A 27,792-nucleotide genomic window follows, 5' to 3' on the forward strand; every position below is an offset into this window, starting at 1 on the left:
TAATGCAAAACCCATTTTTCTTTTATTGGACAAGTGTGGTTTTAATGCTCATACTTGAGGGTATGCTAGCAAATATGTTAAAAATGCTTGGAACATGGAAACTGACTGCCTGACACCTCTTGTTTCCTATGAAGCTTTACAACTAAATTGATACACAGGGTCATCATGGCCCTTGAGCCAGCACCATGGAAGCCACTGCTAAATTTGTCATTGACTTCATCAGCTGAGAAACTGAGCACTAAATTCTGGTTTGTTCAAGAGCAAAACTCCTGCCTCTGATCTTCCTGGAAGAAATCAATATTCTTTCTTATTGGATTACATCTGCACAAGTGCTGTGCAGTCTTGAAGCATGGCCAGGTTATCCTTTACAGGGAATGAGGTCTGCAAGTTGGAGGAACTGAGGTCACCTAAGTCATTAGCTTTATTTGTCTGTTCTAAGCCAAAAGCATATTAACAAGGGCAGATGAAATTTGTTTAGGCATCCATGGTGGAAACACAATCCACCTAAAAAGTAGACTCCTGACAAGTGCAGTATTTGTATTTACTGAGAGAGCAAGTGGCCTGACCTACTCCAGGGTTTGCCTAGAGTAGAGCTGCTGGCTAGTTATGGCATGAGAGACCTTTAAGACAATATAAAAGAGACTGTCAGTAAAGCTGGATGGTTAGGCTTCTGTTTTTATTGATGGATCTATGGTCATTTAATCAGGTAGTGATGCTTCTAGTGTCATGAATACTTGGAGTTCCCCTGTGCAGGCAGACCTTTGTTGCAGTGGAATTACATGAAAGGAAATGTAATGCCAGATGCATCAGAGACCTCCTGATGCTGGTTTCAGCACACTCTCAGCTACTGGTGCTGAGAAGCTGGTAGGGATCACTGCATTGGTTCCAAGTACAAAGTAGAAGGCAGGAAAGTATAGTTCATGTTGGAAAGCTTATAGTGTGTTTCCACCACATTTGGAGTGATTGTGCTAGGAGGCAATTTATACAAAGGTGCTATGTGAAAGAAAGTTACATGTGTTCAGAATGGCTATACGTTTATATAAAAAAGGTAATAGTGCATATGCCATTGACTTAAGTATCATAAACCTGTACGCCATAAGCAGTTTTAACTGGGGTATACAACTACCAGTGCAGCTTGAAGGAATCCTCCAAAGTTGCTGTTGCAAGTGTGTGGGCTGGTAATTAATTCATTAGCTCCAGAGGGAAAGAATTGTATCTTCAGCAGACAGCTGATGAGTCTTGGTATTTTTTTGTGAGCCTAATTGCTGTTCTGTAATCACTGAACCTCATCCCACCTTGTCTGTCCCCAAGCTTTCCAAGTGAGGTACACTCAATCTTTTAAACATTTTGAAATGGGCAGTCATACTCTGTCATCCTGCAGACAATGAATTTCCACTGACGATCCCTGCATGAGAGGCAAGAGAGAGATATTAGTGATCTGGAGTGGCAGACGATAAGACTACACAAGTAAGAATTACTTTACCCCAGGTATTGGGGCAACAAACACATCTGCCTGCCATTAGCTAACTTTCCTCTGGGTGCTTTGTGGTTTTATGGGATAGAAGATTAAATATGTCTGATATAATGCCTTCACACTTCCTTACAAGGTGAGAAAATCAGCTCTTTGAATAATCAGGTCTCTGAATATCCTTCAGAAAACAATGACTCTTGGTGGTGATCAGTCCTAAATCGACTTTAAATCAGTGACCAAGAGGAAAAGGATGTTTCTGTCAAAAGTCATCGACGTGTGATATATTGCTCAGGAATGTGTACAAAGTAAAATTGTGTGTGATTTTCAAGTAATTTCTAAGTGGGGAGTTATTCACACAGCAAAATTCACTTCTTTTTTTTTTTTTTCTTCTTCCCCCCCCCCCCCCTTTTTTTCCCCCAGGTCATCTAGCTTCAATCTTTTATTAAAGATATGAAGGAATCAATAGTGAGAGAAATTAAATTCACTTGTCATCCTTGATCTGCACAAGTCACATGTGAGGCAGAGTAATGTATATGAATGTAAGGAGAGTTTATGCTCTTGCTAGTCTGTGAGTAATTGAATGTACGTGTTCTCTTTCAGGAGGGTGATACAATGCCTGCTAACAACTGCTAGCTGGAAGCATGACTGGAGCAGCAGGATTCAGCAGTGGAAGCCAGTAGTCTACTGTCCAGTAGGCTGCAAATTTCCACCTGATTTTATTGTGTGTTAAATTTCCCTTTGACAAAAAGGTGTAAGTTCAAAGGATCAAATATTATCCTGCTGTGGAGCAAATGCTCAATTTAGGCTGCTTGATACTGGCTAACAGGAGTTCACATTTAAAGTACAGTCCTTGCAGATGGCAGCCATCATTTAAATTGGTAGTGGGTAATACTCAGGGAGTTTTCTGAAGGTTTTGGTTCTGCTAATGGTGATCTCTTAAACCTGAGGCATGCGACAGGTAATGCTGCTGGAGTGATTCAATAGGAGCTTGCTTTTCAAGACTCCTGCACTATCCTGATTTTCTGGTGACTGGCTGTAAACAGTGGGGAAACTGGTGCAGAACCTGCTGTCTCTCAGGGATGTACTGAGACACCTGAGCTCAGGTTTTGGTATGAGTGACCCTTACGTGTTTTCATTGGCTGGGTGACTTTATCCTGAAATAAGAGTAATTTGACTCTTAAGCTCTGTGTAGGTATAAAGTGTCTCATTTCAGCTTTCATTAGCTGAGGTTTTTAATTGGAAATTTACTATGCCACTTTACCAGTTTATGCTGACTGTTGTTTGGAATGGGTCTGTCTCACACTCACTAGCAAGTTTGTGTTTAGTTATATAGTGTGTAATTTTGGTTTTCTTTAGGCTTTTCCTAGATGGGTTTTAATTGTAATTTCCTCATAAAACCAAAGGTTAATGAAATGCAAGATTCATTTTTAGGTTTATTTTAGGAAGTCCTCATTTGGATTATATGCATGCTCTTCAAAGACAGTTATTACTCTTTCGGTCACCAAGCTACCTAGACAGACCAAAAAAAAAAAACAAACCACCCCAAAAGGTGACACATATGTGGAATAACAGGATTATGTGAGTCAAAATTAAGATCTGCTAAACTAGTGCCTTTTGTCAGAGAGACTTTTAGCTCAAAAGCTGAAGTAAAATTATTTTCTAAACCAGGGTATCATAAAGTTAAAAGTCGAGTTCTTTAAAATAAATGTATTTTAGTTACCTGAATTAATAACATGCTTTAAAGTATCAGAACGGAATTACTACTGAAGTTGTAATTTAAGCTTGAACTTGCAGACACTCTGGCATATATCCACGTGGTTGATGGACAATAGGTTTATGCATTTAATGTCTTAATACATTTTTTTTTTTTGCATTACTTATGTTTGAAGTTACGCATATGTCCAACTTTTCAGGATGCAGGCAATTGCTCTGTACCATTGTTACTGTGTTTTTAATTCAATAGTAATCAGCCTGTTTCAATTTGTAGATACCAGTCACATTTTTCAATGGGGGTGCAGATCCCATCTGGAATTGTCCAGTGTGGCACACTCTAGAATATATATGAACTTGCCTCTGCAAATCCTTAACACCAGTTTGTAGGTCCCCTCCAAATTACTGACCTCCTGCATTTTCCTTGGCTTGGGGAGTCAATATTGAATTGTCACCTTTATTCCCCAGCTGTCATGTGCTGTCAGATTTGAATTTTTGATGCTACAGGGAAAATATCTTTTATATCCAAATATTGCCAAACAATCTGTTCCCAATTCAGTTAAAAAAATATCTATGAATTCCTTTTCCTATTAAGTTTGACAAAATCCTCTTTCTTTGATCATATGAAACTTATTAGGGACCTAAAATACCCTATAATTTAGCTCAGCTGAGCTTGGTAGATACCCAGCTTGTCCAGGCATTTCAGATGTACTTACTGTCGGGGTATTTGGGTGTTGATCTATCTTTCAGTGGTGATGTCTGAGCAGTTAAGAAACTAATGGCTCTTCAGATCACCCAAATAAGAGCAGAGAACAGTTTTGTAAAAGAAATGAGATTTTGACAGTCTTCACATGCTATTTTTACATTATAGCGTGAATACCAAGCTGTGGTACCTCCTGAGCATGTCTGGTAATCCCTACCTCCTGTCCAAGCTACTTGCTGCAGGTTGGGTGGGGAATGCTCCAGTGGTGCTCTCTGGTCTTAAAAGACAGATCCAGACAGACCACAGTCCCTGAACAAGGTTCCATGAGGGACCCATGCCTTCCTCACTCAGCATGTTTCAGAGCTCAGGCTGGTCTAGTGGAAGGTGTCTCCCTTCCAGGGCAGGTGGAACTAGATGGTCTTTAAGGTCCCTTCCAACCCAAAGCATTCTATGAAACTATGATTATTTATAATTTTGGAAGCTATTTTACAGTGTACATGTCTATGTGGGTATCTTCAGTTGTTTGCAGCCAGCTTCACACACCCCCTCTGAAACTTGCCTGTGTCACTCTGTTTAACAAAAAATACTGCCTTTCCCTGTAGGTGTTAACTTATGTATGTCCATAGGTCAGCCTGTCTGCAACAGTGTTACTATCAGTCCCGAATGTGCTCCCAGGGGTACTTTAGGCCTCTGCTAATTCTTTCCAGCTGCTTTTGTTTTGCTTTATAGACAATTGTTTTCTCCTTTGACCCATTTAACATGGAACTGACAAATGTAACCACTTCTGAAGTCTGTTGTCCACACATGAGCACTTAAAATGTTTGATGATGCACAGCAGCTCCTACATTCATTCCTGATACCCAGGCATGGAAATGTACAGAGAGGTATTATGGAAGAGGACGTGGGGATACCACCTTTCTAAACTTTCTACAGCTTTTGCCAGAGGCATCACCTGCTCTTTCAAATATCTGTGTATCAGCAGTGACCTCAGTGATGCAATGTCTTAGGGAGTAAGAAAGGAAGATACGATTTCTGCAAGTTTATTCGAAAAGTCTAAAAATACTGAGCTGTTTGGAGTAATTAGGAAAGCTTAAACTAAAATACCTTCAGAGGCTTTTTTTGTGCCTTTTGTTAGCTCAAGAGCATTGCCTGTCATGGGCTAAATAGTATGGAGACAATTTTAATGTGCTTAAAAATGAAAAGCGGTCTCAAAATCTACAGCATCTTTACACAGACAAGCTGCATATGTGTTCTCCTGGAAGGCTGAAACTTGGAATAGATTTTTTTTTTTTTCTCCTATTCTGCCTCAACCAGATGCAAAGAACCATTTAAGCTGACAAACTCTGCTGACTTTTGTGAGTATACCACTCAGGGTAGTCTGGCATGAGTCTGAATTATGAACTGGTATAGCAGGAATATTTTTCACTTCATACACTAGACAACACAAGTTGGTTTTAGTCATTCTGGAAGTTGGGAGCCAGAAAGTTCATTAGCACAGAAAAGTCTCCTGAATTGCAATTCATAATATGTTTTCTCTACAGTTTTCACCTGCTACTGTTTTGCAGGTTAACCTCTGTTGTCACAGCAGTGGTAGGACAAAGGTGTTGATAGTTTCTTCCCTTTCCAGGTGCTGTGGTCCCATAACCTGTGAGGACCTTTTACTCCTGATGTACATCTCTGTGATGCTGCCTCTGCTCCTGCCTAGTCCCCCACTGCTACCCCATTCTGAGCGCTGTGTTAAGCCTTCAGCAGTCAGAGGCAGAAATCTGCTCAGAGGCATCCATTACCTCAACTGCTCTGTTTTCGAGGCTTGTCCTTGTGATTTCTGACTTTTCCCTGGTCTGTATCTGATGGAGGCTGGAATCCAGCTGCAAGGGGGAGCATTGTCTGCTTTATCTCCCCTACTTTCTGCCACATTTATGAGAAACAAGGATAACAGCACGGGGAAATATTTAAGAGAAAAACCCCAGACAAGGGATGTCGCTTGCAACCCTGTAATTTTTTTATCTAAAGGGATAAACACATACTGATTCAGTTAACTGTGAAAGTTACTCTTGGACTCGTAGGAACAATTTGTAGACATGGCTTCCATTTGGCAATAAACAGGCTAATGAATTTTTGCCAGAAAATTACAGTTATGGACCTGCAGCTAATGTGTTATCATTTCTGGAAAAGCCTCCTTATTTTAAGTAAGCTTTTGTCTGAGGGACTCCTAGTGAACTCCACCAAATTGAGATCATCACAGTGCAAAGCAGCACCTCGGCTCCTTTGACTGTTACTAGAGGAATCTTGAACTGCTGGTGTGTTTAAACTCCCACTTCCCTTTTCTCTCCCCCCTTCTCTTGTAGCCAGTTTTGGCAGTGATAAGCCATCACAGTGCACCTTGCCTTGCTGTCTGTGCTGTGTTTGATAACAAATGTTTTAATATGCTGGACTGAGGTGTCTAATAAAAAACATCAGCAAAGAAATAGCTCACACTCGATATATTAGAGGTCAGCTTGAGAGTAAAGAATCAAAATCCCTCTCCCACAGTCAGGTTTCAGTGACTGTTCACACTCTCCTTAAACTTGCTCTGTAAGGATCTCTGTAGTCCTGGGAAAACAGCACTGTGGTGTTTATGTTAAGTCCAAATTAAAAATAGTTAAGTCATTTTCTGGAAAGGGATCAATGTGCACTGCATTGCCTTAATTCCTGCTGTGGCCTCAAATCTGTTAGAAATGTGTTGCAATGGTTTGGGCAGTTTACAGCATTCACATTGCAGTTCGTAGGGTCTGATCTTCGCATATTGGCAGACTCCCTGCTTCTCTGCAAAGAAATAGTAAGTGCCTCATTCCCTGAAAGGACAGGGTGTTCAGGCTGAGTTTTTACTAAGTTAGATGAAAGATACTCCAACTAGACGTAGGTGAGAAACTAAACTGAACATCTGGTTTACACTTTGAATAGCTCAGATTTAGCCAAGCCTCCTATTACTGCATTTTTCACTGCTCTGATGGACAAATGATCCACTTGTACATGAAGGTGCCCTATGCCTGATACACCACCCGGGACAATTAGCCATATCCACTATGGTCCTCAGAAGTAGTCACCTGCTGTTGAATACCACAGCAGATGATGTGTAGCTGTGCACTGATTGGGGGAAACAGGAAAGGAAGACCTTTTTTAAAATAAATTAATAAAGTTCTAATGAAACAGGTGAAAAGCAAACCTGTCTACAGCAGAGAAAGTTGTGGTTGCCCCACGGATGTAGTAGTCATAAGTGTACATCATCATGTCCATATCTTCTCCATAGTGTCCTGGATATTCTGTCGTTAACCTTTTCCATTAAGGAAAAAGAAGATAATACAATTTAGCATCTTATAAAAAAAAAGCACTTCACAGAATGCAACTCAAATAGTGAATTTTTCCTGCTGCTTTGAAAGTTCTTGTTTCTTATCAGCACCACAAGATGCAGTGTTACCTGTGAGACTGCCTTTCTCTTCTACACAACTAATTCATGTAGTTATTTGAATACATTTCAGTAAGTTTAGAACTGTTAAGAGCAAGTTGGAGTATTTTATGTATATACATCTGCAGCTCTGGCACAGAAGCAGCATGAACAAGAGCTTGTCTGCCACTTATGTCTTTATTGCAGGGATTTGCTCCATCCTCTTTTTGACTCTGTTTGGTTTGCTGCTGTGGAATGCTGCAAATATTGCCAAGTCAAATAACTGCAAGCATTTATCCATTTATGGATTATATTAAATGAATGTAGCAATTAATCCATTCCTCTTTGTTGTTCCCACTTTCTGCCTAGTTTATAATGTAAAAATACGGGCCTGGACAATATTTGTTCCATGTATTTTATCTAAGAAGCTCAAAGTGATTTTGCACTTATTAATCAAATTACGGTTACTGTTTCCCTGGGAAATAGGCAATACATTACTTGGTTTTAGAGATAATGAACAGATGCAGGAAGGAGCTGGGATCTTGACCAGTACTTTATGTCAACATTATGTTAGAGGTCAGGAATGGAAACCTGGCACTAGTGTTTTCTTGTATTACTCCATTTTACATGGGAGTTGCTAGTGGCATTGTGTCAGCATCACTTTGAAATGGCACAGGGAAGAATTAGGTTCCTTGCAAGGGAGATGCTGTCCCTGTGGAAATGAATGGTTCATCTCCTCTAGAGACTAACAGGGTTAAGATGCTTCTACAGAAATCCTGACAACCATTTTTCTGACTTCATTCAGCCCAGCAGCAGTGCTTGAATGATGCCTGAAGGTGATCTTTGCACTTGCCAGACAAGCACTCATGTACATGTTTAGATTTCGTTAAACCAGTGGGGTCTGGGCACAAGCCTATATTTAGGAATATAATTATTGGGATAGTTTTAAGTCTTTAAAATTAGATGCTTTGGGTGTGTTTGGAGCCCAAACCAGTAACTTGGAATACTCAGAAATGGAAAGTTTACCTGAAAACTGAGGGACTCTGGAACATTGCTCTGTTTTCTCCTGGAGCCACTTGCTACAACAAAAAAAACTCCTCTGAAATTGCCATCATTCTCTGTGGGTTTTAAATGTATTTTTGATCACCTCGTCTGCCCTATTTTTATGCTTTTTACGTCTTCTTTGCAAAGCAGATGTTTTTCTTTAATTTTCAAAAGCTGAAGCTCACCTGGACTTAAGTCACATCATTCAGTTCTAACATCATTCCTTGTAACAAATCATTATTCCTTGACAACTGAAAAATGGGATTGAGTGTGAAGCTCAAGCATGGCCTTTATAAGATCCCTAAGTGTCAGCAGTCAGCTTCTTTCTTTGAAGATCTCGTTCTCAAGTCCTTTGGCCATGGCAATCAAACAGATTACCAGTTGTAGTACAAGAACACCTGTCCTCAGTGTGTTTGGGAAGCAGAAGGTCAGGCCTGGTCACAGTGTCTGTTGTCAGAGCTCTGACCAAGGGCCCCTGGATTTGTGGAGGCCTTGCAGTGCTGTGCTGTTGGTAAGAACTACAGCAGTATTTCACAGGTCATGCAGACAGCTGCTGTGGACTAGGAGAAACAGAAGAAACCATGTACATGAGCAATTGTTGGGATGGATAAATAGAGTTGCCAGTATTCTCTGCAAGTGGAAAATTAGAGCCACAGTTTTCAGCCCAGCTCCCATGAAAAGTCAAAAATGAAGCCACTATGGAATTTAAGGGAACTGGCTCTGACCCAGGCAAAGAAAATCAATATAAATATTATAAAAGGCTGTTTCCCATGGCTTCTCATTGGTTAGCTGGTGATTTTTCTTAGACTAAAGATCATCACTTGAATGTGTTTCTATCAAACGATGGCAAACCTGATTTATTTGCTATTTTGATTGAAGGCTGATGTTACCATTTTTGCTTTCAGGACATCTCCCCTTGTACTCCCAAATATGTATTTATTTGTCAGTGTCAGGCAGTTTAAAACTCTGACTTGAATACCTCTTTACTTAGACAGATTATGGCTTGAATCTATAATACAGTTTTATGGCCTCATAGGAGAACCTTTAGCTGGTCCCTTGGTATAGCCAACTTGCTGAAAGCCCTTCAGTTTGCAAAGAGCTGCTTTCAGGGCCCTGCACTCCATGCCCAGAGCTGTAGTGAGAGCTGAAGTATACTGCACAAAGCCTGACCTCTGCTACATGGTCTGCATTTTATCCATTTTCTTCACAGAGAAATCAAGCCCTTGAGGAGGACTTTTTTGCATGCATGAGTCTTCCTTTAGTGAAGCTGTGGGTCTGAATCTGGGAACTTGAACCTATTTCTGGATCCAGAGCCAGAGCCCAAGAGAAATAAGGGTTACATCTATGCTAGTCAGTTAAACAGCACCAGAGAATGTTTCTGGGCACTGTAACTCAATTGCCTATACATGTAATTTATTAGAGCAACCCCTGTGGCAGTTTTAGCCCAGACCGACTAGCCGAGTCTCAGCCAATACCTCAAAGACACAGCAGGCAGAATGTGGACACCCTGTTTTGGAGGGTAAGAAAGGTTAATGGTGTGGCTACTTCCTCTGCCAGAGGAGAGTCCCCATATTTAGTTTACTAATTTGGAACCTGAGTGTCTGATAGTGTGTCTTCGAAGATTCCTGGGGTGTAGTAGGTTTTTAAATGTGGCATGAAAACCAGCTATGGACCAGAATTTAGTTCTGCATTTCCCCATCGGCTCCACAGTTTTGGTCTTTTTAGAGTTATTATGAGAAAACGCCAAGACGTGTTTATATATATGTTCCACCAAATGTGTTTTGTAACATCTGTTTGGCATCCAGCAGGGAAAATGTTCTGTGATCTTGACCAGCGCTATGTACTGGGCAGACAAGACTGTGCAAAGCACAGGGTTAAAAAGCAGCTTGCAGTTCTACTGAGAGACAGAACTGAGAGTTAGTTCTTTGAACTTGTTTCATGAGTCTTTCAGTTGAAAAGAAAATCTGATGACAAGCTCCTGAATTGCTGTGTAGGGTCTCGCAGACCTTTCACAGAAGCAGGTGGTGTTATTTTGAAGTGAATGGATGCAGTAGTGAGCCTTCATTTAGCTTCCCTCTTCTTCTGCCTGCTGTCATCTTCCCCTCCCTATTAACTTCTCCAAATTATCATTCAGCCTCCTAAGGCTCCTCCACCAAGCATATTCAAAAATCAAATGTATGCAATTACTGAAAGTAAGTGATCTGGGGACTTGAGCTCCTCTGCAGTTTGTCTTGTTACATAGGCAGATGCCTACTGACTCCTTTTGTTCTGGAGAGAAAAGTTATAAACAGTGTTATGACAGCAATGTTCAAGTTCACCTGGGTCTATGTGGTCTGTCTGTCTAATTCAGTTCTCTTTGATGTTTGCTGTACTCATTTATGAAACTGTTCCCTTAAGTCCATGCATCTCAAGGTCACCAGGATTGTGCTGTATCATCTGTGAGGAAATGCCATTGGTTGTCATATAGCAGGGCTGGGTGGTGTGACCCAGCTCTTCTCTATCATCCCCATTTTTGGAATCCGGGCTTAGTCACACAAAAGATCTGCACTGAGGGATACTCTGGTGTTTAATGTGTAGGGATATTCAGTAGGTGGTTTTCTCATCATGGAAGGGGGAAATTCTGGTCTCTTAATTCAGCCATTAAGGGTTTTCTCAGAGTGGTCTGCCCAGCACAGGACAGCAGTTCCCTCAGGATTTGTTGTAGTTTGGTCTGTAACCTTGTTATCAAGTGTTTCATATCAACTGTGAACCACCTTACAGACAAGTAATTTATTTACAAACTTGGTAATATTTATAAGCCACGTGTGGCAGAATATGCTTTGTACCTGAGAGGAGTTACGAAACAAGTGAGAGAATTTTTGCACTAGTTGGTGAGAGTTTGCCTGCCCACAGGAGTCTGGACTCACATGGATTCCAAGCACAAAGGCAAGACCCATTTGGGAAGAACCATCCACAATAACCTGCACAAGGGCCCTGTAAGCACTTCTAGCACTGACCTCTTAACAAAGGAAACTGAGCTAGGGGAGTAGTGAGAAGTTTGGGAATAGCAAGCGCTGAGACAAAGTCCCTGCTGCTGTTTTGGGGCATATAACCCAAACCCTAAGGCCTCTATAGCCAAGCCATGGTGCTTGTGGTGCCTGAGGAGGATACATGAGGGAAGGCCCTAGGAGAGAAGCTTGTAAATCTGCTGTGAGAAGACCTGTGTTATACTGATTGTGGGACCTAAGCGCTGAGTAGTTGGGTATCAAATGAACTCCAAGGAGGCAGAGGATCTGCGTGGAGGCTAGCAGGGTGCATTTATGGGGATTGTTTACTAAACCCAGATATGCACATAGGTGTCTAGAGAGGAGAAAGCAGGTAATTCTACATTAAAAACCTGGAAAGAAAGGTTTGTGAGAGGGGATATAAGTGGTTTGGCATGTGTGTGGGAGAGTGGGAAAACATGACAGAAAAAGGCATTTTCATAATGGGGTTTTTAGCTGGGACAAAGTAGATGTGGAATAGTTTAACTTCTGACTGGTTTGCATCACCACACCCATCCCCATGTTTTTCTAATGTACTTTACTATAACCCTAGAAATCTTGCTCAGGGTAGGAAACATTGGGAAAAGGCGCAAAAATATTTAACATGGTTACTGTTGTTATTGTTGTAGTCTGAAACTAGTAATGTTGTTTTTTTTCCATGGTGAATAATTACTGTTAGAGATTAACAGAAAACACTGTTACTCATTTAGCCCTGGGAAGAGTGTTTACTACTAACCCACAATGATCCCTAGCACTCTTTGTAATGACTGACTTCAGAAACAGTTATCACCAGTCTATGGTTTACTGATCAGAAGATCGAGTCCCACCAATGGCCTTATTAATACTGTACAGCCTGTCCCTTGGAGAAGTAAATGGGAACTGTGGGTATGCCTTGCTTTCAGATATCAAGCAGATGAAAGAAATGAGTCTTTTGAAATATCAAAGACAGTCAGTGGTAGAGCTCATGGTTTCTTGCTCCAACTGTTGAAAATACTTATTCCCTGCTAGCAAGTATGTTGTTTCAGAGTGCTCTTACATTTTTCATTTCTTGTGCAACTACAGTGCTAACAAGATGAATAGAAGAAGCTGTTTAATTTCTAAGGGAGAACATAATCTTTGACATTAACTTTCTGACCTTTGAGGAAGAGGATTGTCCCCTGAAAGGCCTTGCTGTTTCAGACATTATTTACAAATGCTTCAAATGTATGACTCTCCTAAATGAGAATTTTTTTTTTTCAAGAGCCAAGAACCTGCATGTTACATTCAGGGAACATGGGAATTATATGCCTCTTCAATCAATTTCAATACTTCCTCCAGCTGGAAAACAGTGGTCATCCCCTTTTAAAAAGCACACTGTGCTGAAAAGCCAAAGATTGTCTTAGTAAACAACTGTCTGCAGAAATTCCTGCTAGTGCTCCCAGTATAGGTAGATCCCAGATTGCTGGAGTGCCAGGGAACTAGAGGTGACATGGAGCTACTCTAGAGATAAGCAATTTTTTCATGTGGCCGTATCATGTGTACTTTGGGATTGAGTTCAGGCTCCAGGATCTGATATCTCAGATTCTCCTAGAAACATCACTGGCCTTCTGTTTCCATTCACAGGGCAGAGGAGCCACAAGGCCAACACAGTGGGACCACAGTTCTTGGAGGCATACATGAGCTAGTGCAGTAAAGATAAAAGCAGCAGCAGAGAGCTCAGGGCATCTTATGCCTGTTCCTCAGGAAAGACATGTCTGAAATAACATTAACCAGCTTTCCAATGTTAAGTGAGTTTCTCCTAGGATGGCTCTGGAAGATGGTCCTCGAGATTGAGCTGTAAGGTTGTATTTGCTGGGATACAAAATAAACCTCCGTTAAATACCTTTATTTTATTTATTTTATTTTTTTAAAGAAGAAAAGGAAAAGCGGGGAGGGGAATTGTGTTGTGCAGAAGTGCGTGTTTCTACCACATCTATTCCTGGATCTGTATGCTGTTGGTAATCTCTGAGAAACCTGCATAGGATCTCATCAGTTTCAATATGAAACTGGCAGGTTGAGTCAAGAAAACAAATAAATTCTTTAAGCCCCATAACTCTTGGATAATGTAATTGTTTCCTGGACAATGTTACTGTGACAGAGAGCAGCCACAGCTTCAAACAGACCTTCTGGCACTTGAACTGCTGGTTATTTGGAGAGGGGAAGCAGTCATAAACAGTCTGTGCAGACTTGGGGCTGTTCTCTGACATGTGTTTGCTTTTGAGAGTATGGATCAAGCTTTCAATTTCCTGACAAAGAGAAAAATCTGAACTCTGATGGGTCCACTTAATAACTTTGTCTCTGCAATGGATTTGCTTCCTTTATGGTTTGAATCAGCACATGGTTTATTTTACTGTGGAGGTATTCCTTAGCCAGATAAAATAATAGGAGCTTTTCTGCCTCCTGTGAGGAATGTTAATTATTTTAAGTATGGTAAAAATGTACAGAATCCATGACAAAACTTGACATGCTGAGGAAGGAAACAAAGTACTTGTAAAAAACCCGTAACTAAATACCAAGTGTAAAACTGTGAGGCTGGAAAAGATTAGTATATTTATTTTAAATATGGGATTACTGTGCAGGTAAACTGGGAATTAATGGTTAGAAGATGAACTAAAAAGAGAACTGCTGGGCTCGAAGAGTAAGGATATAGATGCTACCAAGCAAAGTTCATAAGCATGTATTTGGCTTTAACAGTGTTGTTACGTTAAGCAAAGTGTTTACTTGTGTGTTTCAGTCAGTGTGATGGTGTCATAAATTAGCATTCCAACAAGTATTACCAGGACTCAAAAACCACAGGAGTCTTCCAGCTGTAAAACCAGGTCAAATTCTAACCAGGAATGAGGAAGACCACCTCATGAGAAATGTAGTCTTGAAGAGGAAAAGCCAAGAGAAACCATGCAGAATACCTGCTTTTGTATTTGCCAGAGACCCCTGTACAGTGACAGCTAGAAGCAGAAGGAATCAAATACCCAAGGTGAGAGCTAATTTAAAACAAAGAGGTTTGTCACACCTCAGTATTGTCAGTTTTCTTAAAAATGCCTTTCTGTCCATATTTGGTTTCTTAATAAAGGATTCATTGCACATTAAGATTCAAGGCTGCTGAGAAATTCTCCACCGTGGCTTGTCTTTGAATATGGATTTTTGTATATGTCACACATGATCCATGAGGCACCACATGTCATTGCATATTTTCCTGTATTACTTTTCCACTTTTTACTTTTATATATAATCATATACTAGTATGCCTTTGCAGGAAATCAGGCTGCTTCAATCAAGAAACAGAAGTCAGCAGCATGTTAATACCCATTTCTCCACAGATAGTTTCTTGACAACTAGTTTCTGGAACATGGTAAATACCATTATAGGTTGGGGCAGAAACTGTAATAAATAATGATACTGTATACACACACACATTTTTGTTGTGCATTATATGCATATGCATTTTGAGGTCCTACCCATGCTAGCCCAGAACTGCTTTGCAGATTATTTGGAAAATGGGTTCTCTCTGTCAAGTGCATCTTAAACAGAGTGCAAGATACAGACCAGAAGTGTGATGTGTGAACAAGGTTTTCTGAATTTGGAAATACCAGTGGAAGCAAAGTTGTGAGTGAGATCTGCTGGGCTTAGGGTATGGGAAGTTTAGTTGCTGCACACTGAAGTTGAACAATTCAGACAAGTCACATCTGTAGCAGCAAAAGTGGGTGAAAAGCAGGGGGGGTTGAGCTACAATATGGCAGTTTGTGTTGCTTATACATTAGCATAACAACTAGCATTCACCCAGATGCTATTTAGACAGGGTAAAGGGAATAAAACAGAAAAGAAACCATTCCCAGCAGACAATAGGCAGGAGACCGCTCTTTTGGAGAAGGGATTTTCACTGCATGGTGTAGAATCCTCTTTGGCATCACAAGATAACTGTAGTGGAAAGGGACCTCAACAGATCTTTATTCAGCCCCTAGGATGATGCTTGCACAGCCTCACTGGGCACCCTGCTCTACTGTCTCCCTCTCCTCGTAGAGCAAAAGGTTTTCTTTATATCTGCCTGAACAGCTGTTTGTCCCAGTTTGGTGTCATATGCGATCTTGGTGAGAGTGTGCTCTGTTGCCTCCTCAAGGTCACTGATAAACGTGTTAAGTAGGAAAGGTCCCAGAGTAGACCATTAGTCACACTGCTCTGCTTGTAATGGGCACCCAGACAGGGTATCACCCCTTAACCGCTACCCTTTCAGCCTGTCACTGCACTTTTGCCCATCTTTTTGTCTGTCCATCCAGACCATAGCATCCTAATTTGGATAACTGTATGCAGAAGGAGCTTGTATCTGCTTTGCTAACTCAAAAGGCAGAATGAGAGCTTGAAAGAAATCGGAAGAAATATATTGTAAGGAGGCACTTCAAGAGAGTAAGGTCAAACAAGGCTCTCAGGTAGAAGAAAACTGTATGAGAGAGACTGTCCAGGCTGAGAGTGCATATGGAAGCATCAAGATAGGCCAGCAGCTTGAATGGAACAAACTGGGCTCCAGATTGAGTGACTGAGGCTGGTAATACAGGGTACAAAATGGTTTTATAATGAACCCATAATTGCAAACTATGCACCAGAAGCTTTTCACAAGCCAAGCGACAGGTCTTCCCAGAGGTTTTACAGCTCTCACCTCCCAGAAGAATATGAGAAGATGGGATTTTTACCCTGCTTAAAGAGAGAAACTCTTCACCTGCCTTTTCTGCATGGCAAGACAGTAGCAGCTGACCTGTATGAGGCATTCTTTTAAGCACAAAAATGGAGTGTTGTCATTGTTGGAAATAGAAGGACAGTATAAGAGTCCGTATGCAGCTGGGATGGAAATGCAGCATGAGTAACCCGAAACATTTACGTTGGGATATGCATTACTCTGAATGCCAATTTGCAAGGCAAGACAAGTTGTCCTAGTTGTTCCTAGTTGTCAGGAGGACGCCTGAGGAAAGCAGAATTGTCAACAACAGAAGAAGTCAGAGGAGATTTCTATTGTCTCTCTGAAAATACATGCAATATTAGAGGAGTAAGAGATTGGAAGAACTGCTTAAAAGTTAGGGTGTGTTTCCCTCAAAAGGAAGAGCCTGGGCAGGTAGGTAAATAAACCTACAGGGTAGAAAATCTCTGCAGGTAGTGTAGGCTGGAAAGGGGGCAGGAGAATGTTCAAAGACTCTGTTACAGAGTTCCTGTAATTTAAAATCTTTAACTGTAATAATGAAAGAATATTTCTTTTCCTCCTGACTGCCAGGAGACTGAAGGATGGAAAGCAAGACACTGCTGTTGTGTTTGGCCAGTAGCCAGCCAGACAAGTAAGACCAACAGGCATGTAAACAGTTTGTATGCACCTCAATGGGAAGTCTACTTCAAAGCTGAGTTCTGAAGCAAAGATTCAAGCACAGATTCACACCCACCACCCCCATTTTCTCCCTTTCTCTTTTTTTTTTTAAGTGCAGATGGGTTATTCTTTGTATTAGTGAGAATAGCTGGATTAACAGCCCTGGAGAGTAAAATCATGAGTTCTGTTACAAAGAACAGACAGGAGCAATATCAGCTTTCTCTACAATCTGCTACTGTGATTCTGGCTCAGTCTGCAAAAGCCACACCTGGGGACACAGGGAAGCTCAGGATGTGTAGCTCATTTTTCCATAGCCTCTGTGAGGTTGCCACCAGCAATTGTGATACTGTGTTGAGGTGAGGCCACCTTTTTTTTTTTTTTTAAGGTTTGGACTATGTTCAATAGCTCATTTTCAATTTGGTCTTCAAACAGCCTTGAGAGAGAGAACTGCTGCTGGTACCTAGATGTGTTCATCTAGGGCTAGTTACTGCCTTGCGCTGTTCAGTGTAACTCTGCCCTTGTTCTCTTCCCTTAGCCATGGATCCTCCAGAATCCTGTTACCAGACTGGAAATAACTTGCTTAGCCCCATAAAACACAGTTAAAATTTTCTTAAGACAAAGTTTTTGATGGGCCAAGTGGCCAAAAAAAGACATTTATAGAGACTGCTGGGGAAAAGAGGCTAACAGGTTTGGTTTCTGCTTTAACTCACCAGCATGAATATGGGCATCTCCGGCTATAGCGGCAGCAGTAAAATTGCCATTCACGGTCAAGCACAGATGGAAAATACTGACTCTGGAAACCAGCCACGAGCCCATTGTTTGAGCAGGTTTGATACCTAATAAACAAGAGAAAGGGAAGAACACGTAAGAAAAACAGGGTATTAGATTCTGTGCTAGTTCCAAGCAGTTCTGAAAACATCATTAAAGATTTTGATTCAGGGTGAAAGTTAAGGGTCTGGCTTTGTATTGGGAAGCACTGTATGCTCTTGCTGTGTATTGAGTAGCCACTTTGTAAAAGAAAGCAGCAGTATTTAAGTAATAATGTCTTAGCATTAATGTTGCATTTAAAACTTTTAAAACTGTTCTATGATTCTATGATCCTATGAAAGTATTTAATAATTTCAGCATGCTAATCAGGCAAGAAGATCATTCTGGTGTTGGCATTCTCAACTGTTTACTGACTTCAGAATAGTCCATTAACATTTTTATCTTTGTCTTGCTATTTGAGCATTTGGGGTTCACTGGAGTTAAGTTTTTTCAGTTGCTTCTCTCCCAGAAAGAAGCCTTACAAACTCTTTTATGCAAGAAGTTCAGCTATTTATTGTATTTCTTTCCCAATTACCTGTCTCCAGGAGAAGACACTCTTAAATCAAAACATTACAGGCTTGTGATGAGATCATGATTTGATAACAATCACGTGAGGAAAACGTTATGAGGTATTATGAAATTATAAGGCTCACATTAATTTTATGGTTGGATTTTCAAAAGAAAAATCTGCTGTTTCATGCTTTCTCTGTACACAGCAATTCTGTCACACACATAAATCACTGCCTTCAAGTAGAAAGACATGGTCTCCAAGCATGCAGATACATGCTTCTCTTTCTGCACACCCTCCTAGCATCTGGACCTTGATACCCAAAGTAATTCAAGTGATAATCAGTTTGAATAGCTTGCCACTTGGAGACTAAAGACAAGGAGAGTGTGAAAACAGGCAGCTCATTGAGTCAGCTATTGAGTGCTCATTCTTTCAAGCACCCTCCTAGCCTTATTGTTTCCCTATTGGAAAAAAAGGAAAAAAAATACAGGAATTCAGTTTCTTCCATTTTCTTTCATTTTCTTTCTTTTTACTTCATCAAGGAAAACTGGCAGCCTTGAGCTGTAGCAAACCTTTCTTACAATACCATAATATCAAATACATCGATATATTCAAAAGACACTTTCAGAAGTAACTTTATGATTAACAAATGTGACAAATGTCTCCTGGTTTCATTCAATGACCTCATAGTTTATTTTAATGACCCTGGAGTTTCCAGAAGGGAAAACACCTCATGGAGCAGTTTGGTGTTTGGAAAGTCATTCACTTGTGCATGCAGGTGTTCTTGAAAAGCATGAGGCTCAAGACTCTATATGCAAAAGCTGAAAAACTGATCAATTTTGACAAGTGCAGGGATTAATTCCACTGCTTAACTTTCAGCTTCTACCTTTGAACAAGGGGTCTCCTCTGTATGTCCCTTCTTCCACTGTGTTCTGTTTTTCAGATAGGAGTATTTACATTTGTTTGTATCCCTTCATCTCCCACATAGCTGAGGCCACACATACTTGCTGTGCTTTGTGAGACTCTTTCAAAGACCTTCAGAGTTAAGCAATTATGGGGACTCTGAGTTGCTATGGTATCACACCAAGTAAGGGAGTTTGGCTGTCACTCATTGGATTTCAGCAGGACTTTGATAGGAAGCTGCTCTGGGTTTTGGCACATAGGCCATGGGAACATATGGCTAAGATTCTGTGTAAACATATTGGATAGCTGCAGATGATGGGTGTTATCCTGATGGAAGAAAGGCTGATTCACAGAAATACAGGGAATGGTTGTACCTGTTGCAAGATGAGCATTAATCTGTGTAAAGCAGAACCAAACCTGTATCTCTTCATCTTCTTCTGCCTCTCCCCCAGTTACATGCATTTCCACTGCTCCAGTCCTTGTGCCCCTGGGAGATTTTCTAGGTCTTTTGCCTAGGTGCAATACAGGAGCATTTCATTCCCCCTTTTCTTTTGCACTTCCTCTCTGAGGCTCACCGTTACCTTGCAATGTCCCACCCCCATCTATTAGTGTCTGAAATTTCTTGTCTTTGTAGGAGGTTCTTCCTTATCCTTTTCTCCCCACCTGCTCACATTAAGTCTGAGAAGTCCTGCCCAATTTTGCCCTTTTTTCTTGACAGCTTTTATTTTCTTGACACCTCTACTAATACAGTCCAATTTTGATGGGAAGATTTCTTTTGAGAGAGATGTCACTGATGGACCCCTCTTTTTCTAGTGGATTGAAAAAGATATAGCTAATATAACTGTCCTATGTCTACATGTGTATATTTTTGGGCAGTAAACTTTAGAAAGGTTTAGTTATTTTGCATCCTGATTCTGTCTTCTCGTGAAAAGTTTGATTTAAAAAAAATCAGCATTTATAGTTTCTATAAAAATTAGTTTCTTGAATGGAGAGGATAGCTGGACATACATCATGTCTTATCATTAAATTGCCATTTTATTTTAAAAATATTAAAAGTAAAATTTGAAATATACTTTTAAGCTTATGCTCAGTTCTCCCTCGCTGTTTTTGTCTAATACACACCAAGTCCTGCAATCTGTTATTCAAGCTTGATACTAGGTTCAGTGAAAGAAAAACAATAGTGACACCGAAGTAGTTTTCTTTAGGTGTGGGATAATATACAATTTTTTTCCCTGCATGTTTCTAATTTTCAAGTCAAATCCAGGTGTTCCTCCAAAAATGAAGAGAGGCTGTCAGAAATTTGAGTGCTCATTTGTTAGCTCGTATACCATTTTTCCTTCTCTTTCCTTTTCCCAATCAGCCTCTTTCGTACAAGCAGAAAGTAATTCTTCAAGGGCTACAAACAACTCTCCTCACACACCTTTTCAGACAGATGCTCTATGCACTAGTTGGAAAACAACAATATGTGAGGATTTCTTCCTTCTCTGTTAAATTCACTACTGCTGTCACAGCAAATCCTACAAACCAGCATGGTGAATAAAAGCTAGTGATTCAGGACCTTTGATTTATAGCCAAGTAAGAAAAATGTCTTTTCTACTAGACCCACGCTGTAACACTTTGTTTGTAGGGGAGAATTCAGTATTCGGAGTTAATGTCACTGTGTTCTCCTCACTCTTGAAATCCTGACATGGCTAAGAAGAGAGGAAGATACCTCTTAGAAGGTGAATGCAGAAGAGAATGAGAAACCATCTGGGACTGTGTGAGATTAAACTTAGCAATGGATAGGTAATTTTCTTTCCCTAATTGGCTCAAGTTGTGATGCATGAAGAGTTGCCTCTTAAGATTTGGCACTGGGAGGAGAGGAGGTGAGCTGGCTGGGAAAGTGGGCAGGTGGATGGAGGTGAGGGTCAGGTGCTGCTGAATGGGAAGTTGCCCTTCCCTTGTTTACATCAGTAACATGACTGCAGTGTTTCATAGAAAGTAAGTAAAACTATACAGCCTTATTTTGGGAGGAGTTCTGTGTAGTAACAGGGATATGGCAGCTGAGAGTTTCCTGGCCTGCTGCAGTTGCTGTGAAAAGCCTCTCCTTTTCAAATCTTCTTCTGAACTCATTAATGAGCGTTGTACAGCTGAGTTCTGTCATGGCAAGCAACCAAGGTGTGCATCCATGTTATCAGTTTAGCTCAGATCAGGATTGCTTTCCTTGCTAACCAGTGAGCTTTTATCAGAGAGACCAAACTAGAGCTGCTTTGAAATAAACCCACTGAAAATGTACATGTGGATTTTAGGTCCATGCACGGCTTGTATTTCAGTCTGCTTCACAGATGCACTTAAATTGTGCCACATTATTTGCACGTGTTGATCTAGTCTCAGCCACTGTGTACCTCATTGACTCAATGTTTGCCTGCCAGACTGAAGACAAATACTGCTTGCAACAGTATAGTTGTTTTAAGCAATGGCACCTATTGTGGTGAAATTTCATAATTATGCCTACATCTAATTTTTGCTCTGTGCTAGACAAAGCCCCAGAGTGTTGAGTGCTATCTGATGTTGGTGCTGTGTTGTAAATAAACCTCTCTCTCAGGCCCCTGTCCTTCAGATATGTCAGGAATTAGCCTTGAGCAGCATGCTGTCCTGAGGATGACAACCCAAAGGGGAAGCCTGTTCACTACAAATCCACTCAGAGAACTCAAGTCAAGATGCAGGAATTGTTGCTGTTAGAGCCTGCATTGCATCCTTGCTGCACCCATTGGGTAGCACTCCCGGAGGCTCCCTGGAATCATGCAGGGTCTGACACACAGAGCAGTCAGTAGTTACTGGGTCATGCTGCATTAATGGTGATTTGTTCCTTATAACAGGGTGACCTGAGAGTCATTCTATGTACTTGAAAAAGATGCCACTGTTTTGCTGTAGAACAGATGGCTCCTGTAAAACTTGCACCATTAATTACTTTAAAGCTATCTATCTCTTTAGAGCCTGTCACAGAAAAATTAACCTATATTAGGGAGATGCATCAGACAAGGCAAACTGACCCACTAGAAATAATGCTGTGTGCTTTCACCTGCAGCCCTCCCTGAGGGGCATGAAGGGAGAGGTGGCCTAATCTCACGCAGCTAGTAAGGCCACAGTTAGAAGAGTGGGAGGCATTTTTAATGGTAGACTGTTTTCCTGGAGTGTTTTTCCACAAAAATCTCTTAATTTCAATATCCAAAACTTAATTTCCTTTTGGTACAGCATGGAGGGGATGCCCTGTCCTGAGTTATTTTTGCGGAGTGTCCTCCCTCTGTGTAATTTGGTTAGTCATATGATGAAAGCTAATTTAATGGGGAGCTGCAGATGACTGGGGAGACATAAATGGCTGAGGGCAGGCTCAGGACACTTGAAATGCTGGCACTCAGACAAAGGGAATGATTTTTCCGTGGTTGATTAGGCCATGCCAGTCTCTGATGGCCACTTCTATGAGGAGTCTTCACTATCTGTTGTAGGGTGGTGAGACATGTTGTCATGACTTACACATGCCAAAGGCAACTTCACTATCATCTTCAGCTATCTTTTTCTTTCATTTAGGGGTCAGTGATGACTTACTTTCTTCTCTATGTCCAAGGGGCTGATGAGGCCTCCCTATCTATCAAAACACTCCTCCTCGGATGCTCCCATTGGACTCCGTCCGTTGCAGCTGTGCTAAAAGCTTGTAGCACTATCCCTTTAACAGAAACCTAGGGCTTTGAAGAAAATTAATTTGTTTGCATAGATAGCTCAAATGGGAACAGTTTGAAACGGTACCTTGAATATCGGGTTTAGGTAATGCAGCCTCAATTTTGAGACTTGTATTGCTCAGGGATCGGGACCAAAAGCAGTTCCTTGCTGGCTTGCCAGGGTGCGCTGCCAGGGCCTGAACAGGAGGCTCCTGCAGCCACTTCCTTTGCTCATGACTCTGTCTTTGCACCTAGTTTGTGAGCAATGGGGTTATGTGCTACTAGAAGGATCTGTGTGTATGTCTGTGCACTGAAAGAGAAAGCAAAGGAGAGTGAGAATGGGAGTGGGAAGGGAAATTCTAAATACCTGTTTTTTTCCAAGTCCCATCCAAATATTTTCTCAGCAGTCCAAACAAGGAAAAGAGGCAATAAACATGCATTAAATACTGCTTGGCTGGAAATGTTTCTGCTTTGTGCCTTATGGGTAACTGGGAGTGTATTGGAGATATAGCATGGTTCCATCTGTATTATGTGGTATAAACCAAACATTTTCTCCTGGGAGGAAGAGTTCATTTTCTTTCACTTGCAAGCTTCTGTTCACTTGTTCATGTGATCCCTATCCTTTGGTATGATCACTTTCAGGCAAGAAAAATAGTTTTTTCTGAAGTACCTTATTCAAAGGCTTGTCTGTGGAGACAACTCCGTAGTATTAGAGAAATAGTAAAGAACAGTCTCACCTGCGATCACTCCAACCTTACCTTTTCCTAGGTCATGAGATATTTGCCAAAGGTCAAACTTGCTCCAGTACAAATGGAACTAAGAACATAAGCTTAACCAAGAATAGCATCTTGGTTAGCAGATAGCCTCTGCAGGTGTTAGGACAGATTCAACAAAACCTTTGTATATGTACTTAACAACAAATGTATTCACAGATTAATGAAGCTGAGAAGGCAGCCGTGGTCATCTGATCAGACATATTGCCTAAATTTTCCCTGTGAGTCTTGTAACATGTTCACAGGTTTTTCATGTCCATTCAGCAAAACACAAAAGAACATGCTCTCTTCAAAAGTGTATGTACATAAATGCTTAACTTCAGGGGTGTATTTATCAGCAAAGCACCCATAGTTAGATGTATTTTGAAATGCCAGTAAGTAATTCTAGGCAATTGTCAGAAGTGGTTGGTTTTCAAGAGTCTGCTTCCTGAGAGAGACAGAGTTCCCCAGGGAGCAGTTTTTAGAGTACCTGTTTCTGTCCATTGACCCTGGAAGGGAGCAGAGGTCATAACCTAGGCATCTTAATTAGATGCCTAATGGGGATCTGTGTCATTGCCCTCTTTCTCTTGAATATTTTTGTTCATATCTATAAAATCCAAAGTCTTATGTGTTTAATCCTAGAAGTCTGTATGATACTTAGTGTAGCAAGCAAACTAAACAAGCTCTACCTGTGGTTCCCTCCTGCCCTGCAGCTCCATAACCCTCCTGTCCCTATGCTCCCCCCATAATTTCTACCATTTCTCCTCCAGTGCTAATGGCCAAAGAAAATAATGAGTTGAAAACTCTTTCTTCTCTGCTTTATATTTCCACTTCATTTCTCTCTAAAGCTTTTTTTGGTTTGTTGTCTTTTTTAAAGAAATGTCTCTTGGGTTTGTCTCTGTTGTGCAGCTGCACAATGGTCCAGAATAGTGATTTGTGAAATGCCATAAACATAGTTTGACAGTGGTAGTTTTTTGACGTTTCTGCCAGACTAGAGTTTCTGGGCTGAGAAAACTGGAGGGAATTCACAGGAGAGCTGTATGAAAGATCAGCACTTGCTTAGGAGTGTTGGAGTACAAAGCTTCCAAAGGAGAGCTAGAAGAACAGAGATGTGTTCAGCCTGAAAGCAAAAACATGGGTGAAGGTGTGTAGGTGAGGGGAAGGCATAGCTGCTACCTATTAATAAGTTAAAAATATTTTACAAGGAATGCAGTGTGCTAGTTCACATTACTCAGTGAAGGCAGGGCAAGGAATAGAAAACCTCAATTACAGCAGAGGAAGCGTAGCTTAAACTTTAGGAAAAGCTTGGCAGCTTTGCAGTTGTTGGTAGTACAAGCAATTGAATCTTCCTGGATGTGATGTGCAAGGTGAGACACAATGCCCTATGTGGCAGAGCTGAAGAAAGAATATTACAGTCCATCCTACACAGATGGGGAATGTACACAGATGGGGAATGGACTAGCAAGTCCTACAGAGTGCTGTGTTAGCTGACATGAGGATGATGTATTGCTCACCGAGAGACTGGTTTGTCAGGAGATCAGCAGGGAAACAGAGGAAGCCAAACAGGAACTAAGGGTACAGATTGTGACTCATCTTTGTGGTCCCACTTGATTACAGAGTGAATCCCTTTAGAGCTGGGGATGGTTCCAAATAGCACTGAGCTGGGCATGGAAGAGAGAAAAGAGAGACAGCTGTGAGGAGTAAGACTGCCAAGAGAGAAGGTTTGAGATTGTCAAAGGCCCCACAGGCTGCATCCATGCCATCACTTTAATTTGAGGTTTGAGTCTGCACTCAAGACGATCCAGGCTGGCTGCCTGCTGGCCCAGTCTTTCACTCCAGTCTGGGATAAGCCTGCTGGGTTCTTGGGCAGCAGTGTCTGGGAACAGTGAGGGATGTACTGACTTACAGGAAGCAGCTCTCCATGAAACACTATAGGTGCAACTAGCTCAGCCCTGGATGCAGAAAACTGCAGGACACAAGAAGGCACAGCTAGCTAAGATAGATGGAGACAGTCTATGTCATTATGAGCACAAGTTCGCCCTTTGCAAAGGAATATGTGTTCCGTAGTCACTTTGGTGTATTCTTCCCTCTCCCAGTAGACAGAAGAATGGAAGAAGGATATCTTTGCAGAGAAGACAGGTAAATATAAGGATGTTGGACTGAAAAGGTGAGCTAGAGGAGAAATAACTAAAATAACTCTAAAAGCTAGGAAATAGAGTGAAATGGGGTTAAATACATTAAAGAGGGGTTGAAATAGTTTGAAAAAAGATATGGTTGGCAATAGGAAAAAATGTAGGCAAGAAAGAGGACAAAGTGGAAAAGTTTTTTAAGAGGTGAAGGGAGTGAGATTTAGATAATACACCAGATGTAGTCATGCTAAGCATATGGAGGATGGTGATGAATATGGCCCCATGGTTAGACAGCAGAAGAAAATGTTCTGTATAGGCTTAACAGTGTCCTCCTTGTAAGAGGTGATCTTGAGCATTGCTGTCAGTGATTTTTAGAAGGAGAATAATGATTTTATTTTGAACAATAGAAAGGTCTAATTTAAAATTGCTGTGCAGTAGGTAGAAATTGCATCAATGTAGGAAAACTGAAGAAGTCATCTAGGATTATTAGTGTCTTGTTTCTGCCTGTTTTGTAGCCTTTCCCCTTTCTTTTCAGTTCCTATTCCAAAATTAAGTGTCGGGTCAATCTTTTTTTCCTTAGCAATTGCATCAGCCATAGGAATGTATCACATGGTAATGAAAGACTATGAATAATTCAGAACAGAATTTTGAATCATTTAAAAAGCAGAAGCTTTACATTTCATTGCTAACCTGTTCCCATATAACATGAAATCTACAAAAATCACATTGCAATTTCTGGGGAAAAAATAAACCAAAACAACACAAAAAAACAGATTTCAAGTATTTGAGAATATTCTTGCATTCATTTCATTCTGTTCAAAGAATATTTCAAACCTGGAGTTTTTCAAAACTGTGTTTGATATTTCGTGAAAAAATCAGAAGATAATTAAATGCTGGCTATGTACTGCCTAAACATGAAAAGCTCTACATATTCCTGAAATTACTGTGGCCATAAAATGTGATCACCTTTGCCTCCAAGGTTGGTGGAACATATAATGTTTGGTTAACCACAACTGACTGTATTAGGAAATTAACATGTTCTTCTTTTATCATTATTATGCATATATATGCCACCGTCATTGCTCATTAGTGTGGATTTTTGGCTCTTGTAATACCAGCATGACTAGAAAACAGCCTTTGACGGTGTCTAAGCCAAAAAGCTTAGCAACAAAAACACAAGGAGAAACGCCAGTGCAATATATATGTATTTTTTTTGTCCCTAGTGATAAGAGCAGGAGTGAGGAGTTTTGAAATTTGTTACCCAGTTTAGTCACTGGTCAATGAGTGGTCTTTCAAGGGGGACTTTATCCTTTCCTCACTGAAGTTTCATGCCTTATTTTCCTCATCTGTGAACTGACAATAACAAGACCAAACCATTTTGCAGCTGAGGTTGTGAGTGACCAAGCAATGCAGCATTTCTAAAGCACAGTGAGAACCTCAAGCAAGAAATTGCTAAAGAGAAGGCAGATGTGATGCTGATCATCTCATACACAGGCATCGTGATTAATGAATCTCAGGCAGTTGTTCAGGGCAGTGAAACCTCTGGATATGATGGCATTTCTATGGATTTGCATTGCTCTGACTGCAGTATTAGCACCCACATTCCACAGGGGGTATCAGGGCTGTGCCCTCCAGGGTGGTTGGGGGTATCCTACCATTCAGTTCCCGCCCTGTTGATCTCTTCCCACCAGCACTCTGTCGGCTCACCGAGGCTCTGGGCTGCTGGCATGCAGGCGTAGTTCCACAGTCTGTCGGAGCCTTCCTTCTTGTTGAAAACACTCCTGATGGCCACGATCACCTGCCCATGTGGGCACTGGAAATTGAAACCCTGCCGGTACACATTGACCCATTCATCATTATCTCCATAGTTATAGGGGCCATAGTAATAGTCACCATACTGGCCCCATGCCACAGTCACCAGAGGCAGGAACACACAGAGAAGGACGAGGTCCATCCTGAGGATGTTCCTGGCTTAGAAATGCCCTGCTGGTTTGTTGGGCTGGCCCTTTTATATTCCCTCTAACATTTGGCTTCCAGATGTTATGTTTCCAGATCCAAGTGCAATGTGTCATTGCTTAGCAAACCTTCTCTGAATTACAGACACATCCAATTACTTCTTAAGGTGGAATTTTTGCAAATGCAGTAAGTCTGCAGGCGGCAGGCCTGCACTCTTCCCCCTATCCCAAACCATCTGTAATCCCTGCAGAGCTACTGTGTAGACCAAGATACACATTGTAGTACAACTATCACAGACATCCCACTTT

At 41.1% G+C, this 27,792-nt stretch overlaps 1 protein-coding gene and 1 long non-coding RNA gene across 2 annotated transcripts; one reads left to right on the plus strand and one right to left on the minus strand.

The window, feature by feature from the left end:
* Window positions 1–27,556, minus strand: DPT (dermatopontin). The gene is made up of 4 exons (XM_065676637.1): window positions 27,184–27,556; window positions 17,445–17,570; window positions 7,090–7,197; window positions 1–1,405 (listed from the first exon to the last, which is right to left on the minus strand). The coding sequence occupies exons 1-4, from the start codon at window positions 27,480–27,482 to the stop codon at window positions 1,339–1,341; spliced, it is 600 nt and encodes a 199-aa protein (XP_065532709.1). The 5' UTR covers window positions 27,483–27,556; the 3' UTR covers window positions 1–1,338.
* Window positions 1,312–6,338, plus strand: LOC136013171 (uncharacterized). The gene is made up of 3 exons (XR_010612169.1): window positions 1,312–1,467; window positions 2,072–2,222; window positions 5,512–6,338. It is a non-coding gene; the product is annotated as an uncharacterized LOC136013171 (long non-coding RNA).
* Window positions 27,557–27,792: the final 236 nt, after the last annotated feature.

This window comes from Lathamus discolor, chromosome 4 (genome assembly GCF_037157495.1).
Source record: "Lathamus discolor isolate bLatDis1 chromosome 4, bLatDis1.hap1, whole genome shotgun sequence".
In the NCBI taxonomy this organism is placed as follows: domain Eukaryota; kingdom Metazoa; phylum Chordata; class Aves; order Psittaciformes; family Psittacidae; genus Lathamus; species Lathamus discolor.